Raw genomic sequence first — 15,643 nt, 5'->3', positions numbered from 1 at the left:
TGCTGATGGATGTTGTTTGCTACGACACATATTGGCGAGATGTTTTATTTAGGAAAGGGTCGTGTCGTGTCGTGATTGTTGTTGTTTTCTTTGTTATGTTGCCTGGTATGGAAGGGAAAAGTATTGATTGTCGAGTCGATGGTTGCCCTGGAGTTTGGAAGCGTATGAACCAACGGCACGTTCATGTCAACCAATTAGTTCACTACTGTTAGGGGAGGCCAATTGAGAGAGCTCGGTGATTTCACTCTAGCCGGTTATTTGGAGCAAGCAAATTGCCGTCAATGAAGGCCGTGTATAAAGAAAATAACATCTGCTTTAAGACATGAAGTTTGCAAAACTCTTGCTCATCAAAACGGGGACGAATCGAATGCAGGCAACCAGAACAAATATGAACTACATTCATTACCCCGGAATCTCAATATCCGGGAAGTTATTGATGGGTAGACAGCAGCAGGCTAGATTGATGCGATTGGTCTAGACTTCCTAACCAACAAGTAAACCAATCATTGTAATAACGTGAAATTGCCGGCCGCAGACGACGAACTGACTAAAAGAATCAAAAGATGATGTCTTGGAACTGCGGTTTGAAGGGTGTAAGACCTCAAAAGCTAAGAGGTAGGCTAACGCAGGTGTCTTGCCTCGTGGCAGGCAATGAAGGCGGGGACTACCCGTTACAGGTTGTGTGGGAGGTCTCGACTCTAAATTTTACTCGTTGGCTAGCCGGGAGGGGGAGGCAACTAAGTAAGCTTAGTTAGGCATAAAATAGCAGGATATGCATAAAAGACCGGGATATCCGGATATATGCAAAATGCACTTAAAAGTTATTAAAATTAATAAATTAATACTTAAATTAAGTTAAAATAGGCTTAAATTAAAGGGAAAGCTTAATTTAAAGCCTCTTATAATATATTAACTTATATTAACTATTTTAAAGTAAAGAAAGTAATAGTATAGACTCTTAAAGTATTATAGCTAAAGGAATTAATTTCTCTATAAATCTTAATATATATATATTTCTTTTATTAATAAGATTTCTTTTTATTATAATTTTTCCTTTTTTAATAAAATTATAAAATAACTTTTAAAAATATATATAATATTAATATAAGTAAGATAATAAGAGAAATAAAAGGCTAAGGCTTTTATAATTAAATAAATAAGGTAATAATAAAGGTATATTAACTTTACTATTAATATCTTTATACTTTAATATTTATATAAATATAAAGTTAATATTATTATTATTATAAGGAAATATTATAAAGTTTATTATATTAAAGGCTTTAATATAAATTATACTTAATAAATAGATTTATATATTTTATTAAGCAGTTATATATTTATTATAAACCTATTAATCTTTTTATTAAGTAATTTAATTATTTTAAATTACTATATATTTATAAATATATAGTTATATAATTTCCTTATATACTTAAGCTATTTCTTAAACTATAGATTCTTTATAATACTATTAATAATAACTTCTTTATTTTTTTATTACTTTAATTTTAAATACTTTATCTCTTAAATAGTAATAAAGTAAATAAATTATAAATCCTATATTTTTATTTTACTATAGTTATTAGTAATAACCTCTTCTTACTAATCTTAAAGATCTTATAGTAATATTACTAGAATAAGATTAAAAATAGTCTTAGCTTATTGCCTATACTTTTTCTTATAATACTGCTTATTAATATAACCTTTATAGTCTATTATATATTTCTCTATATAATCTTTAAGTAATATAGCTTTATAAATAATCTTCTATATATATTAAAGTCTTTAATATATTAAAGAGCTAAAGACTTTATAATAATACTTATTAATATTCTTAGTAGTATTAAAAGCAATATAAAATTATATATTATTAAGGAAAAGTAAGAAATAAGTAGGTTTAAAGATCTTTTTTTTCTATAGTTATTTTCTTAGAAGGTATTCTATTGCTAGTTAATTTATATAAGGGAAAATACTAGACTTTTAAAAGCCTTTAATAATATATATAGCTATAAAGCCTTTATTAAAGATCTCTTAGATTTAATATAAAAAAAGGCCTTTTTTAAAGGAAGCTAATTCCTTAGGTATTTACTTAAAAAGCTCTTATAAAGATATAATAGCTAAAGGTTAAATTTCCTCTCTTTAATATATTATAAAGCTTCCTTTAATATACCTCCTTTATCTATTAAAATATATATAAATCTATTAGCTATAAGATATATATTAAATAAGGAGAAAGAAATACTATAAGAATATTAAATTTTATTATATATTCTTTAAATTTAAAGGCACTATAGCCTAAGAACCTATTAATAATAAGTAATTACTATATAAAATCTAACTTTTCCTTTAATATTAAATTTAGCAGTATATTATAAGTAATAAGGCAATTAGTTTTATCTTAAAGGTATTTATTATATTTAAATTACTTTTTAAAGTTAAGCTAATAATTCTATATAATAGTAAATTTCTCTTTAAATACCTTATTAAAGTGCTTTATTTACTTAAGAATTATTATTATATTAAAGAATCTTAAATTTAACTATATAAACTATATATTAAGATCTATATTAATAAATGCCTATTTAAGTATTAAAAAAGCCTTAAAGATTAACTAAAGAGAAATTATTACTTTAATAGTATTATTACTACTAATAACTATATAGGTCTTATAATCTTCTAGAGAATATACTTTAATATATACTTTCTTCTTAATATATATAATAAGGCACTTTAGCTTATTCTATATTATATTAACTTTAATACTTACTTTATTAGTATTTTAAGTCTTTAAAGTATTAATATTATAAGCTATTATTATATTATTAACGCTAGTATATATTAATTATTTAAGCATTTAAATTACTCCTTTATATTTTCTATATTAATAGCTTTATATTCTATATATAATACTTTATAAGCCTTTAATATTAACTTTATAAGCTTTAAATAATTATTATAAAAGTACTTATATTATATCTTACTTATAGGCTATACCTCTAGGTTATAATAGCTTTATAAGGTATTTATAGTATTTTTAATTTCTTATTTTATAATAAATAAGTCTAATTTATATATTTAAACTATATAACCTATTATTATATCCTTTTCTTTTTCTATTAATATATATAAATAGCCTTTCTTTAAATTTATAAGTACTTTAAAATTAAAAGTATTAGCTACTTTAAGTCTCTTTATAATATAAGTAATATATATATATATAAAAAGCTAAAGAATTAATTTATAATAGCCTAAAGGCTTAAAAGGCATTTAAGGCTATTAATAGTATTATAACTAAAGGCTTAAGTATATTTAATATATAAAAAAATAATAGCTTAAATAGCTTTTAAGTTAATTAATAAAGGTATATTAAATTTAAATTTAAATAGGGTAAATTATATTAATTTATATCTTAGGTTTTAATATATTTAATAGGCAAAAGTTACTTATTTATAATAATTAGTAATATCTGGCTATCCCGGTCTTTTATATATATCTCGCTATTTTATGCCTAACTAAGCTTACTTAGTTGCCCCCCCCTCCCGGCTAGCTAATGAGTACTCTATTCTATGGAGCTTGCTTACTTGGTCCGCTTTCTCTCTTTCAGCTTGCCCTTTCTCTCTCCTCTTTTTAGGCTATTTTCTATCATGAACTTGGACTTCTTAAAGGTTGTCTCTTGCATCCACCTTTCTTCTAACTCTGCTCTCGGGTATTTCGCATAGCGTCTCGATGATGGTGTGCACCTTTCATTTAACCTTTTAGATTGAGGTTACAACGGCTGTACTACCCAGCCCGGTCTAGTCATATGAGATGCACTCAAAATGGACAGATGGCGCCAGGGGGTGACAAGTCAGAGATATTGTCAGCAAATAATCGCCGACCACGGCAAGTGTGTCTCTCGGCATCCATCCCGCGTAAGCGGTGCGCCATTCTAGGGAGTTCTATGTATTCTTCTTCAATCTAACGTCTCTCTTGCTTGTATCAGTCGAGATCTCTACCGCGAAACGATCCCTTACCATACCCGCCGCTTTATCCGGGTATGGCACAATGCATCTTCGGGACCATGAATATGGAGACCCGTTTTCCCTTGGCCCGTCCTGTCGATAACCGAAAATCTCGTTCTGACCTAGTAACTGAAGATCCTATGGGTCTGCCAAGTACCAAGAGCCTTCGCTTCCCCTTTACAGACAGAACACGGCCAGGATCTGATTGATTCCCTCAGTTATTCTGGGCATCTTCTCCAGATTTACCAAGACACTGGGTTTTCTTGGACCACATCAACAGCCGACGTCTACCGACAATCGCGAATATCGTTTGGTTCGCAGCCCAAGTTGTTATGCGAAATTGATCATATCAAACGAGAGCCGCGTGATTCCCTCTATCGGCCCTGAGATCCGGAAAGAGGCGTTTTTAGTCCCCTCGTGCTAAACACAATCCTACCCTTCCGCTGTACGCCTCTTCCTCCCAGAGGTAACTGCGGCGGAATCTTATTGGACAATCCCTGAAACCTCCCTAGGAGATCGCAGCATGGAGGGTGAAGGGTGAAACCGACTTAGGTTAAAAGACACATGCTTTGTTGTTTTTGTTCTGGGGTTCGTTTACCCCAGGTCCTTTCCCCGGTCTGGCCCCAGAACCCTCCACGTTTTAAGCACAAGGGCTGGTTGATGTCAACCCTGCTTGGCGGATAATACCATTCCTATTTTCCCGGTTGCAATAGACTGCAGGGATAATCAGCACATATTGGCCATGGGGTATTAAAGGTCACATCAATTAATCTAGACTTGTGTCTTGTTGGCCAGATTGGGAATCAGGGGTATCACAGCTGACTTGGGCACAGTACAATGCAGTTCGGCATAGTCCTGAGCACCAGAACCACTCGCCTGTTGCCACTGATTGGAGCTCTCTACGCTTTGCGCAACCGCAACACCTGGCAGTATTGCGCATAATATATGTCGTTCGAATAAGAAAAACAGAGCAACATCGTGGGTGGTGTACGCTAAAAACTCGTGTCTAAGTCGTCAAGCGGGCCCAACCTCATTGGTTACCACATCGATCGCTTTTGTCAAGGGCCTGCCTGCGTCTGCTGAAGTAACGATTATTGAAACGTTGGAAAGGGTGCTTTTCCTTGGTGTCCTCTTCCCTGTCAATCAGACCACCTCATCAGTTGTACTGGAGATCAATTGTCACAAACGAGCGGCACGTACAGGACGATATTGGCCACCCTGCGGCCCAGTATTGTGAATTCCAGCCATAAAGATTGCTGGTAGTTGCGTTGAATATAGCTGGGAAAGTGACAGTCTATTATCATTGGGTAAAGATCAGTATTCCTGTCCGGCCCGCTGATGATGCAGTGCGAATCGCTCAATAGCTCCATCTTGGGTTGACTTCCCCGGACCACAATGCAATATCTGAACGTGATCTACCGAATCTACCCACCGTGCACTTTTACCTCCTCAAGCCAGGCTACCCCAGGTTTCGATGGGTAGCATTCAATGTGCCACTCAAGTCCTAAACGAGGCAGTTTAAGTTGTTTAGCCGTCTTTCCGTCGCGAGTGATCCTAGGTACTAACACCATCCCCGGCCCAAGTATCCACCTCGCTGTGTTGGTGCATACTCAACACCCATTGACCATGGGTTCCCGGTGCCTTGTGTTCCATACTGAGGAGCTTTTAATTAATCTGGGGTCGTTTGGTCAGGGTAGTTACTGCTTCTACCTACTTCAGCTGCCATCTTTATAAGTAGTGGTGCAATCCCGGGTGACACTGGGTTTTCTGTTCTTCACTAATTCATCTCTCCTTACGAGACGAATCATTACTCCATTCGTTGGGCCAGTACAGTGTCAACTCACATACGCCGGTGATCGATTGTTCTCATCTCGCAATGGCTCTGCCAAAGTTCCTGCAGCCTATCGGCTCCAAGGCCGCTGTCCATACTGATCGGGTCCCTCTCGAGGTTGCCCAGGCTGAAGCTCCTAGATTCGCAAAGGTCACCTGGTATAAGGAGCCTCATCTTCGTAATCTCTACTTTCTCATCATCTTCCTGCTGATTGCCTCGGCTACCACTGGGTATGATGGTATGATGGTCAACACTTCCCAGCAGATGGACAGGTGGAAGGAGTACTTCCCCGAGCACACGAACGAAAGCAAGCTTGGAATCCTCATCAACATGTACAACATTGGTTCCATTATCTCTTTCTTTATTGTCCCCTATCTTGCTGATAATTGGGGCCGCAAGCCTACTATCATGACTGGCTGTGTCATCATGATTGTTGGTGCTTTCGTCTCTGCTTTCTGCAATGGTTATGGCAGTAAGTCTCAAAGCACTCGCATGTGTCCTAAATCTATACTAACAATATTTTAGTGTACATGGGTGGTCGATTCATCCTTGGTTTCGGTAACTCCCTGGCTCAGATGTCCTCCCCTATGCTTCTTACCGAGATTTGCCACCCCCAGCACCGTGGTCCTCTTACTGCTGTCTACAATTGTCTCTGGAACTTGGGTTCTCTAAGTGAGTGGCCTTTCATCTAACAGTCATAGTAATCGCTAACAAATCACAGTCGTTTCCGTTGTTGGTTGGGGTACTGCATCCATCAATGGTGACTGGTCATGGCGATCCATCACTTTTATTCAAGCAGTTCCCTCCATCATCCAGCTTTGTGGTATCTGGTGGGTCCCTGAGTCACCTCGATTCCTCATCAACAAGGACAGACCCGAGGAGGCTCTCGCTGTTTTGGCTAAGCATCATGCTGGTGGTGACGAGAACAACGCCACCGTTCAGTTCCAGTACCGTGAGATCAAGGAAACCATCTCGGCCGATAACTCCACCAAGTCTGCTCGCTACATCGATTTTTTCAAGACCCGGGGTAACAGGTGGCGTCTTGCCATTATCATTTCCCTTGGTATCATCTCTCAATATTCCGGAAACGCTATCTTCTCCAATTACATGGATATTATATATGAAGGTGCTGGCATCAAGAAACAAGGCCAAAAGCTTGCTGTAAGTCTATCTATGGAGGCACCCAATCATTTCTTTACTGACTAGTCCTTTCCTTTTAGCTGTCCGCTGGCAAGACAATTCTCGATTTGATCATCTCCATTGGTGCTGCCTTCACTGTGGACAAGGTCGGACGTCGCCCCCTCTTCCTTACTGCTATCTCTGGTATGGTTTTCGGTTTCTTCCTCTGGACCATCACTGGTGGTGTCTACGAGAACTCGGAATACGCTACTCCTGCCACGGAAGCTGAGCCTGACGGTGGTGTCGCGTACTCCAACACAGGCGCCGGTTATGCTCAGATCGCCGCTGTTTGGATATTCGGTATCTTCTACGACATTGGTTTCTCTGGTCTCCTCGTCGCTTATGCCCTAGAGGTTCTTCCTTTCCACCTCCGTGCCAAGGGTATGATGATCATGAACATCACCGTCCAGGCCATCCTCGCCATTGGAAACCAGACCAACAAGCTTGCATGGAACAACTTCCCTAACCACTGGAACTTCATGCTCTTTTACACTCTCTGGGATTTCTGTGAGCTTATCTTCGTTTGGTACTTCTACATCGAGACCAAGGGCCCTACTCTTGAGGAAATTGCCCGTATCTTTGACGGTGATGATGCTGTTGCCCACATCGATCTCGCCCAGGTTGAGAAAGAGACTGCTATTGTCCGACACGAGTCGATCACTGACTACCCCTCCAAGACGGCTGCATAAGTCAATCTCGCGTAGTCTTTACCAATTTGGGTATGCTCGACTTGGTTCTTTGGCTTCAGCTAGCCTCTGTGATTTTTGACTATATTGTTTTTTTAGCAAGCGTGTTCTGATGTGATAACGGTGGATGGCACCTTGACGAAATTAAAGGCCAGAAACAAGCAAAAACATATTTCTCAATCGTCAATAGGTTTTCTATAAGCTTTATATTACCTTTTCTTCTCTACATCATTGTTTCCCTTGACCTGTGCATGTTTAGGCATGTTGGTTGATTGTATGGACCTGCCTTTTGACCATGTATGTATCATCCTAAACTCCACGCCTTACATATCCAATGAATTTATGTCGCCTGCTAGGCTTCTGGAACCTGACCTTTATCTACAGTTATGTACAAAAGAAAAACAAATGATGGATTTGATGAAGTTCAGCCCTCCTCCGGTGTCCATAGGATAGGTTCAGCACATATATGATTGCTCGCAAAAGATCTGTATCGATCGAGGACATCGGTTTGATCCATACCGGCGCGCTGACTTCCGAAGCTGTAATGAGCAACAACACCTCGTCCATCGGCTACGGCATCTATAAACATCGTCAGAAGTATCCGGCTCTCTTTTACAGTGTCTACTTACGTCTTCCGAGAATTCGTGGCATATTGCATGAGAAATGGTTCTCATCATCTGCCTCGATCGGCTTGGCACGATTGATATCTCGGCCCAGCAAAGCAACGAATTGAATTCCCATTCTCTCGTACTGAAAGTCCCATGTGTCGAACTTGTAAGCGGATAACTTATTCTTCACAAGATTCTCAAAGAAGCTAAAGTGTTCTTGTGCACCGATTGTCCACTCGGTCCAGCCACGGCCCATGGGGTCGTACTCGGTGGCTTCAATGGGAGTTGTGTCAAGTACATGATCCTCGCCACCCTTGTCGAGTGGCAGCCAGCGGTGCTTGATGCCTTCAGGGTCCCATTCTTGAATGGAGAAGGACTCGGGTCCGTTCCACGGGGGAAGATGCAACGAGCTCCATTCCTCATTCGACGGATCAGACGCGGCGAAAGGCACAGCCTTACCTGAAGTGTCAACCTCTGGAAGATAAGGCCTAATAGCTCCTATATTCCAATGCACCCAGCTTAGTAGCGGCTGATTGATGACATTTGCCGAGACAATATAGTACTCGGGATGATCAATCTTTTTCTTGACAATAGAGGGAATGACACTGTCTTCCATAAAAACCTGCATACTTTAGTACACCTCGCGCAGGAATGAGTTAACTTGAACTTACAATGTCGTCGTCAATCTTGACATACATCACATCGTCTTCGACTCGGTCGTAAGAATTGCCGAACCCACTAGAGAAGTTATCGTCGTCGGACATCTCAACCTGCCACTTTTGGTACATGTCTTCGCTCTCTAGGAGCTTTTGTAAGAGATCCAGATCCTGAGGGTCTTTGGTTCGTTCCACGAATATAACCCCATCAAGTAAGCCCCCATTCTTGACAAGATTTCGCTATCGATATCAGTTCCTGTAGACAGGTGTTGGTAAGATGGAACCTACCTTGAGATAGCAATCTAAAATTGAGACAGATTGTCGCCGTCCGTAAAATACGAGTCCCATGACCTTTTCAACACCCTTGGGCTTCTCCCAATGAGCTAGATCGTCCATGTTCTCTCCATTGGCTGACCAAAAACGTGGAAGTGTTGCAGAGGTCTTGGGCGGTTTGGATTCCTTAGGGTCCGGTGTTGCTGTAGGGGGTTGCGGTTGTGGTTCAAAGGCGTGAAGTCGAATGACTACAAAGTCTGTCTGTCTCCAAACCATAGTAGACATCATCAACATCACTACGACAGCACAGATCCCGACATAACTTCGTGTGCAGTTCAACGCCCAATATGCGTTGTTTGGGGCTGCAGCCGGTTGCTGTGACGATTTCATTGTATCGATTGACTGTATGATGAGACACACCGAGTAATGAACACTCGACTGGGGGACCCTTGAAGCCTAAGTAGTCGGCATGAGCCTCTGCACGACAATCATTCAAGTTCAAGAAATAGGACTGGATGCAGATATTTTGGTAATTAAGCTTATAAGAGTTGAGAACAGACAAAGAAGCCTGTCCGTTATAGTAAAGATCGGACCCCATAATGGTCGAGTTCCTCTGACTCGAGAGAGGTCCAGAGCCAATGTGTGACGCCTTTGATGACGACAAAACAAGCACAAACGGCTCTTGTCCTAATGGAGTCGGTTTCTTCTTAACGATACACGGAGTGCCGGCACGGCCGTCATTGAAAGTTATCGCCAGATGCATGCAACCGTCCTAAAGCCATACGCCTCATACTATTATAGTCAAGTCTTGGCATTCAGGAACAACGGACAGTCTAGACACAAGGAGCCCCCCTGTATCTGATGTCGCTAGGGCCGTCGATCCGACATGGCAATCCGGAAACGGTAATGTGGGTGAGAAGAATTGCGGCAGAAGCTTTTAATGGGTTTGCACGTCTCGCGAAGTCCACCAGTAGTAGGATTTCTGAAGCCATCGTATCTTCAGGCTAAATCCTGATAAGGATGGTATTGCCAATACAACAGTATATAACACTTATTAAGTAAGTCTTCTGAAGATGTAACAATGGCCAATGAGACACAAACTGAAAAGCCAAAGGACTAAGACAGTCGCTGGTGGCTGGTTATCTCGGTCGAGATAAGTCCGAGACATTCTGACCCGGTCTTTTGAGACACGATTTGAAATCCGAGAGACGGCGCAGCGGGGCGATTTCGATTCAAAGGGATGAAAGCAGCGCGCTTGTGACCACGCGTATGTCGAATCTGCGGAAGGTAACCCGTCAAGTGTTACAAAGACTCGATCACTGTATCTCAACAACTCGTGTTACTCGGCATCGAGGTTACTGGCTAACGCAAGTAGTGACGATTGTCTTTCCGGAACTTGTGCACATACCAGATTTCACTTCTTGTTCTATTTCGGCACATGTAGAATGGATTTAGTAAAGAGTTGCGTATGTCATGATGGTAACAATTCCCATGAGCTAGTAGAAGATCGTGATGCCTTGCACTCATCCGCTCTGTGCAAGAATATAGCAATGCCCGATCAACTCGGATTTGAATTGGTAACGTCATAATAAATCGACTTGGAGAACTGTGCTGTTGACTTTTGATTGTCAAGTGTCCAATGATGACCACTTTTCAGAACTATTAAATCAAGAAGCCACTAAGTACACGCTTCTGGTCTCAGGTGTCCCAGAATTGAGACTTTAAACCAAGCCACCATTCCAGACACTTTCAATTTAGAAGATTTATTGGATGTCTGTAGTCTGCCCGTCTAAGTGACTTACAGTACCTAAGCAAATGTGTCAAATAAGATGATGCATCTAGGGTAAATCGCTAGTTTTTTTAGTCTCCTCTCAAAATACTATAACTCGATTTGCAGCATTAACGGAGTATGAAGACATATTGGTCTCTAACATGGGTGGGATTTTTATACCTCGGTGATTTGATATCATTAGAGTCAAAAGTTAAACTACTGTAATTGTTTTGTGGCAGTCAACTTTTCCAACACTTCCAAACCTCCAATTTGCCTTCGTAAATTTTAGACTCAAGACTTCAAGACTATTCACTCTGAACCGCCCGATATAATATTGATAGAACTCATTAGACTTGATTGCTACGAAAAACATAATTACTTCCTCTAATACTAATTACAGCCCCATATTAAAATCCCCCACTGGTACGTCTCTGATATCATCCCAATAAAAACTCCCTCTCGATTTTTGTCACCCAAAGAAATACATCATATCCAACTGTCAAGAATCACCACCAAACGGAGAGAGATGAACGAGCTTTCTTTGGCACTCGGTTGTCGGCAGCCAGAGTACTTGAAGGCTCAACAGTCACCACCACGGTGTTGTAAACGGTTGCTATGCTGGTGGAGACGGCAAATGATTCGCATCCTGTTGGATCAGCACCATAGACCTCGGTGTAGGTGTCGCCATTGCCGTAAGTGTGGATCTTGGTGTAGACGGGGACGTTTGAGTTGTAGCCGTCACTGCCACTCTGAACCTTGGTGTACGCAGGAACCTCATATTGACCCTTGCTGTCATCACCCTCCTGGTCCTTGCCATTGTCATCATAACCAGTCTTGTCGTTCTCGTAGTCAGGACGACAGGGTTGACCGTCTTCCTTTGTACAGGTGGAATCACCAGACTCAGGATCGTAAACGATGATCTCAACTTCGGGCTGGCCTGTGTAGGTTGCAGTCCTTGTGATAGTCTCGCAGTCATCGTCAGTCAGGCTGGGCGATCCATAACGGATAGGAGCGGTCAAGGTATATGTGTGAGGAGTTTCGACAATAGTGGTAACGTAATCGCCGTTATCTTTAGTGATAGTACTGACGGTCGGCTCTGGCTTGACAATGACGGTGTGGTACTTGCCATCTTCGTGGGTGGTCTTGGTGACGACATAGTTGTTCGTGTTCTCGGCAGTGACAGTCTTGATGATCTTCTTTCCATCCTTTAAAGTCACAGTGTTGACGACCTCGTAGTCATCTCTAGCTGTGACGGTGACGACCTTTTCCTCACCGTCGTCTTGCGTAACAGTCTTGATAATCGTGTTGTAGTGATCGTCCGTGTATGTCAAAGTCTTGACCTTGCCGTCGTCGATAACGGTGACAGTGTGAGCGTCGTTTGGGTATTTAACGTTATCGCCATCCCCGACAATCTTGGTGACAATTTCCCCATCATAGCCAGGGGAGCCAGCACTGGGGGCGGGATAGCCGTTACTGATGGCTACTGTCTTGGGACCGGGGTTGTATCCGTTGCCGTTCGAGTTGTCAGGGCCGGCATACACGTTCACCTGTTTGGTGACAACATGCTCGCTGGTCTCTGTCTTTGTAACGGTAACAACCTTGCCGGGGGCAGTAACGGTAACAGTCTCCTTGGGGGGGTTGAGAGTTTCACCTTGACTGACGTATACAACCCTGGTCACAGGCTCCTGATAGTTCTGAGTGATAGTGACAGTCTTGCCAGGCTGGCCGTACTCTGTGAATGTGACTGTGTGATAAGAGCCCTTGGGATCATAGAGAGTGACCGTCTCGTAAGCCCCAGCTGGTTCGGTAACTGTTACCGTATGAGAACATTGTTGAGGCTCGCCCTCCATGGTGCACGGGGGGCACTGCGCAATGGTGTCTCGTGCATACAGCCAGTCGAATCGTGCTTGAGCAACAGGCACTAAAGCCAGAGCTGCCAACGGAGTAAAACGAACCATCTTGAGGTGGAGTATCAGAAGAAAAGTCGAACCGAGGAGTTGATATTGACGGATCAATCACTGATCGAAGAGAAGGTAAGAGAAGATAGAGGAAACTGATGGAGAAGTGTTGGTGATGATGAGAATTGATTCTGTCAGGCGACAGTCGTCCATATTTATACATGGTCGCTCTAAGCATCTTCAAACTGAACATAGGGCAATGCCACTATTATTGAAAGGGAAGACGTTTGAGGAGGATTATTGCCAAGTGTAGAAGCGATACTTACGGCACAAGATGATGTTCAAACGTAGAAGGCCCATGATAGAAAGACATTGGCAATAGAACAAGGACAGGAGTGGTGTCCTCCCTTCACGGAGCGGGCCAGGCCAGGGACAGCCAACTTGATACCTGAAGACAGGAAGGGGACTGCGCTGAGAAGAGCCAAGCAAATATGAGATGGAAGTCAAGGAAGCATTATCAATACGTCAATGGAAACTAGTCGTTTGCCCTTCACAAACATATTGTGAGGGCGAACCAACTGGCAAAATTGGTGATGCTCCCTTGATCAGGGCCTTTGACGAAGGGAGCATTATCTAAGGGATGGACATAGAGCATAGTCAGCATTTGCAGAAAATGATCTGTGCTCCATTCATAGACAAATTTGAAAGATCCCTCTTTAAGCTCTGGGCATGCGCTTTAATCGTTACAATCATCATCATCGGTCGTCTATGCAGTATAAGATCAAGTTGTTTGGCTGAACAGATGAGTATCGGTACCTACTAACTCGGTTATTAATGCTCTCATAGGCAGGTACCCTATCGTACCATGCCCAAAAAGGATGTAGATAACAACTATGCCGGTGTTTATCCGAAGTGGCCTCGGGTTCGTTCCTGAGGAAGGACCCACCCAGGGAGCAACGTACGTCGTGAAGCAGGCGCGACAGACGACCAAAGATCACGATTTCACGAGGCTGTACTACCAAGCTACAACCTTCCACGCTCCTTAATACATACTTCATTACGTCTTTTTGAAAGCATATGCTCATGCGATAGTTCTCGACCGACTGCGATACTCGCTCCATACCGAATTTTCTGACTACAATCTGCTATGGGAACCTGCTTTTTTGTTACGCCATAATGGGAGCTTGCGCATCATGTTTGGGACGGGCTGATGGCAACAGCTACGATGAGGTACGTTAATAGATGCGAGCCTTCACGGCGCGTATATAACAAAGAACCACCAACCAGAATACCAGCTGACGTTTCGTGTAGGAGGAAGAGAGTCGCCTACTTTACGATGAGGCAAATGGAATGCAATACGGCAGCTTTGGAGACCAAGCCATAAATGGCGAGAACGATACCCTCGAAGCCCAACGCGAGAACGAGGCTTTACAGCGAGTAATAGCCAAAACATCAGAGTGCGTTGCCTTGCCGAATCCGAAGTTGAAAAGAAGCTAATATCAGTGGACAGCAACATGGTAGACATCTTCGATATCGCGCCTCAAGAGAATGGAAATCGTGGAACCACAACACCCTTCGCCTATGCTGGCCAAGGTGCACGTCTTGCCCGATACCAGCATCTTGTAGCAAAGCTCGGTAACCAGGGCGACAACACTCCTGTGAGCGGCGTCAAGGTTGACTGGCTGCCCGAAGACGAGACAATTGAGATGCAGAAGAATGGACCGGCCAGTATTAAGACGATAGAGAGTGATGACGGCCCCCTTGTGGGGACATTTGCTGATGCTGCAGCGGCAATGCAGTGATGACGGTCCGTCCTCAAGATACATATGAGGCAAAACCTCTGTCGTCCAGGAGATTTCAAGCTAGAAGCTGGGAGCCGCCAGAGTAGAGTCGGCAGTTATGACGGGCAACTGCCTCCTTGAAAGAAGATTCGAAGACGCGACGCCGTCCGTTTGGACGTTGAAAGCCTCAGAAAGTGGAAGGTTCCGCTCGCCCAGTCCAATTTCCCTTTTCATCTGGCTTAGTTCAGCTTGGCTGGCATCTGTATCGGTTTGGTCTTGTCAGGGCATTTGGGCGAAGTGGAAACGATATAATGAACGGGACGGCGCAGGGGACAACCGACCAACCCGTTTTCCCTTTTATACTGGCCGCAACTAATAAGGCTATTGCGGCCTCTTATGGCTGTCGAAACAGCATAACCTTTTGATCAGCAGAAATAGTCGCTGCATGGTGGGAACCCAATTAGGAGTCGGTATCCGGCACAGGGTCAATTCTCATCATCTTTCTTTTACCTCGTACATAGTATTTCTTCATATCTTTTTCCCCCTGCTAGGAATTTTGCAGGGACTTCGTCTTTGATTGTTGTGGGTAGCAAGTGGACTTGTACAAACAGACACCCAATCGAAACTTACAGAAAGTTCCCCTCGTCATATTGAGCTGGGCCCTGGGAACGCAACCCTAGTCGGCTTAGTGTTTCGACCCTCGTCATCAATCTGTACATACCATCGGCCGTTCTTCCTCTTGCAGTCAGCAGCGGCACACGGCGCGCACGAGCGTTGAGCTATAGAGTCTCACAGAGTGAAAGAGCCTACCAATTCATTGTTCAGGTGTGAATTGATTTGGCTTAAAATGCCCATTAAGCAGCAGACACGTGCTCTCTCTTCACTTTGCGGGCTCATTGACCTTGGGGTGGCCCGGCAGTCGGTGGGGTGGTAGCAGACGCTAGACCAGGGGTGAG

General features: G+C 42.2%; 4 protein-coding genes across 4 annotated transcripts; 2 read left to right on the top strand and 2 right to left on the bottom strand.

Moving 5' to 3' along the window:
• Positions 1-5,880: 5,880 nt before the first annotated feature.
• Positions 5,881-7,703, top strand: FSST1_011004 (general substrate transporter; the record flags this gene model as incomplete). The annotated part of the gene is made up of 4 exons (XM_083234094.1): positions 5,881-6,307; positions 6,361-6,507; positions 6,557-6,996; positions 7,056-7,703. 4 exons carry the CDS (start codon positions 5,881-5,883, stop codon positions 7,701-7,703), a joined length of 1,662 nt encoding a protein of 553 aa, XP_083080700.1.
• A 421-nt stretch (positions 7,704-8,124) lies between these two features.
• On the bottom strand, positions 8,125-9,522 carry FSST1_011003 (uncharacterized protein; the record flags this gene model as incomplete). Its single annotated transcript, XM_083234093.1, has 4 exons — positions 8,125-8,279; positions 8,330-8,930; positions 8,980-9,204; positions 9,253-9,522. 4 exons carry the CDS (start codon positions 9,520-9,522, stop codon positions 8,125-8,127), a joined length of 1,251 nt encoding a protein of 416 aa, XP_083080699.1.
• Positions 9,523-11,514: 1,992 nt separating this feature from the next.
• On the bottom strand, positions 11,515-12,966 carry FSST1_011002 (uncharacterized protein; the record flags this gene model as incomplete). The annotated part of the gene is made up of 1 exon (XM_083234092.1): positions 11,515-12,966. One exon carries the CDS (start codon positions 12,964-12,966, stop codon positions 11,515-11,517), a length of 1,452 nt encoding a protein of 483 aa, XP_083080698.1.
• A 1,116-nt stretch (positions 12,967-14,082) lies between these two features.
• Positions 14,083-14,708, top strand: FSST1_011001 (LAMTOR domain-containing protein; the record flags this gene model as incomplete). The annotated part of the gene is made up of 3 exons (XM_083234090.1): positions 14,083-14,136; positions 14,218-14,363; positions 14,417-14,708. 3 exons carry the CDS (start codon positions 14,083-14,085, stop codon positions 14,706-14,708), a joined length of 492 nt encoding a protein of 163 aa, XP_083080697.1.
• Between the last annotated feature and the right edge of the window lie 935 nt (positions 14,709-15,643).

This window comes from Fusarium sambucinum, chromosome III (genome assembly GCF_050947815.1).
Source record: "Fusarium sambucinum isolate potato_lamoka chromosome III, whole genome shotgun sequence".
Lineage (NCBI taxonomy): Eukaryota > Fungi > Ascomycota > Sordariomycetes > Hypocreales > Nectriaceae > Fusarium > Fusarium sambucinum.
Note: the sequence above shows the minus strand (reverse complement) of the source record. Positions and strands in the feature narration are given on the sequence as shown.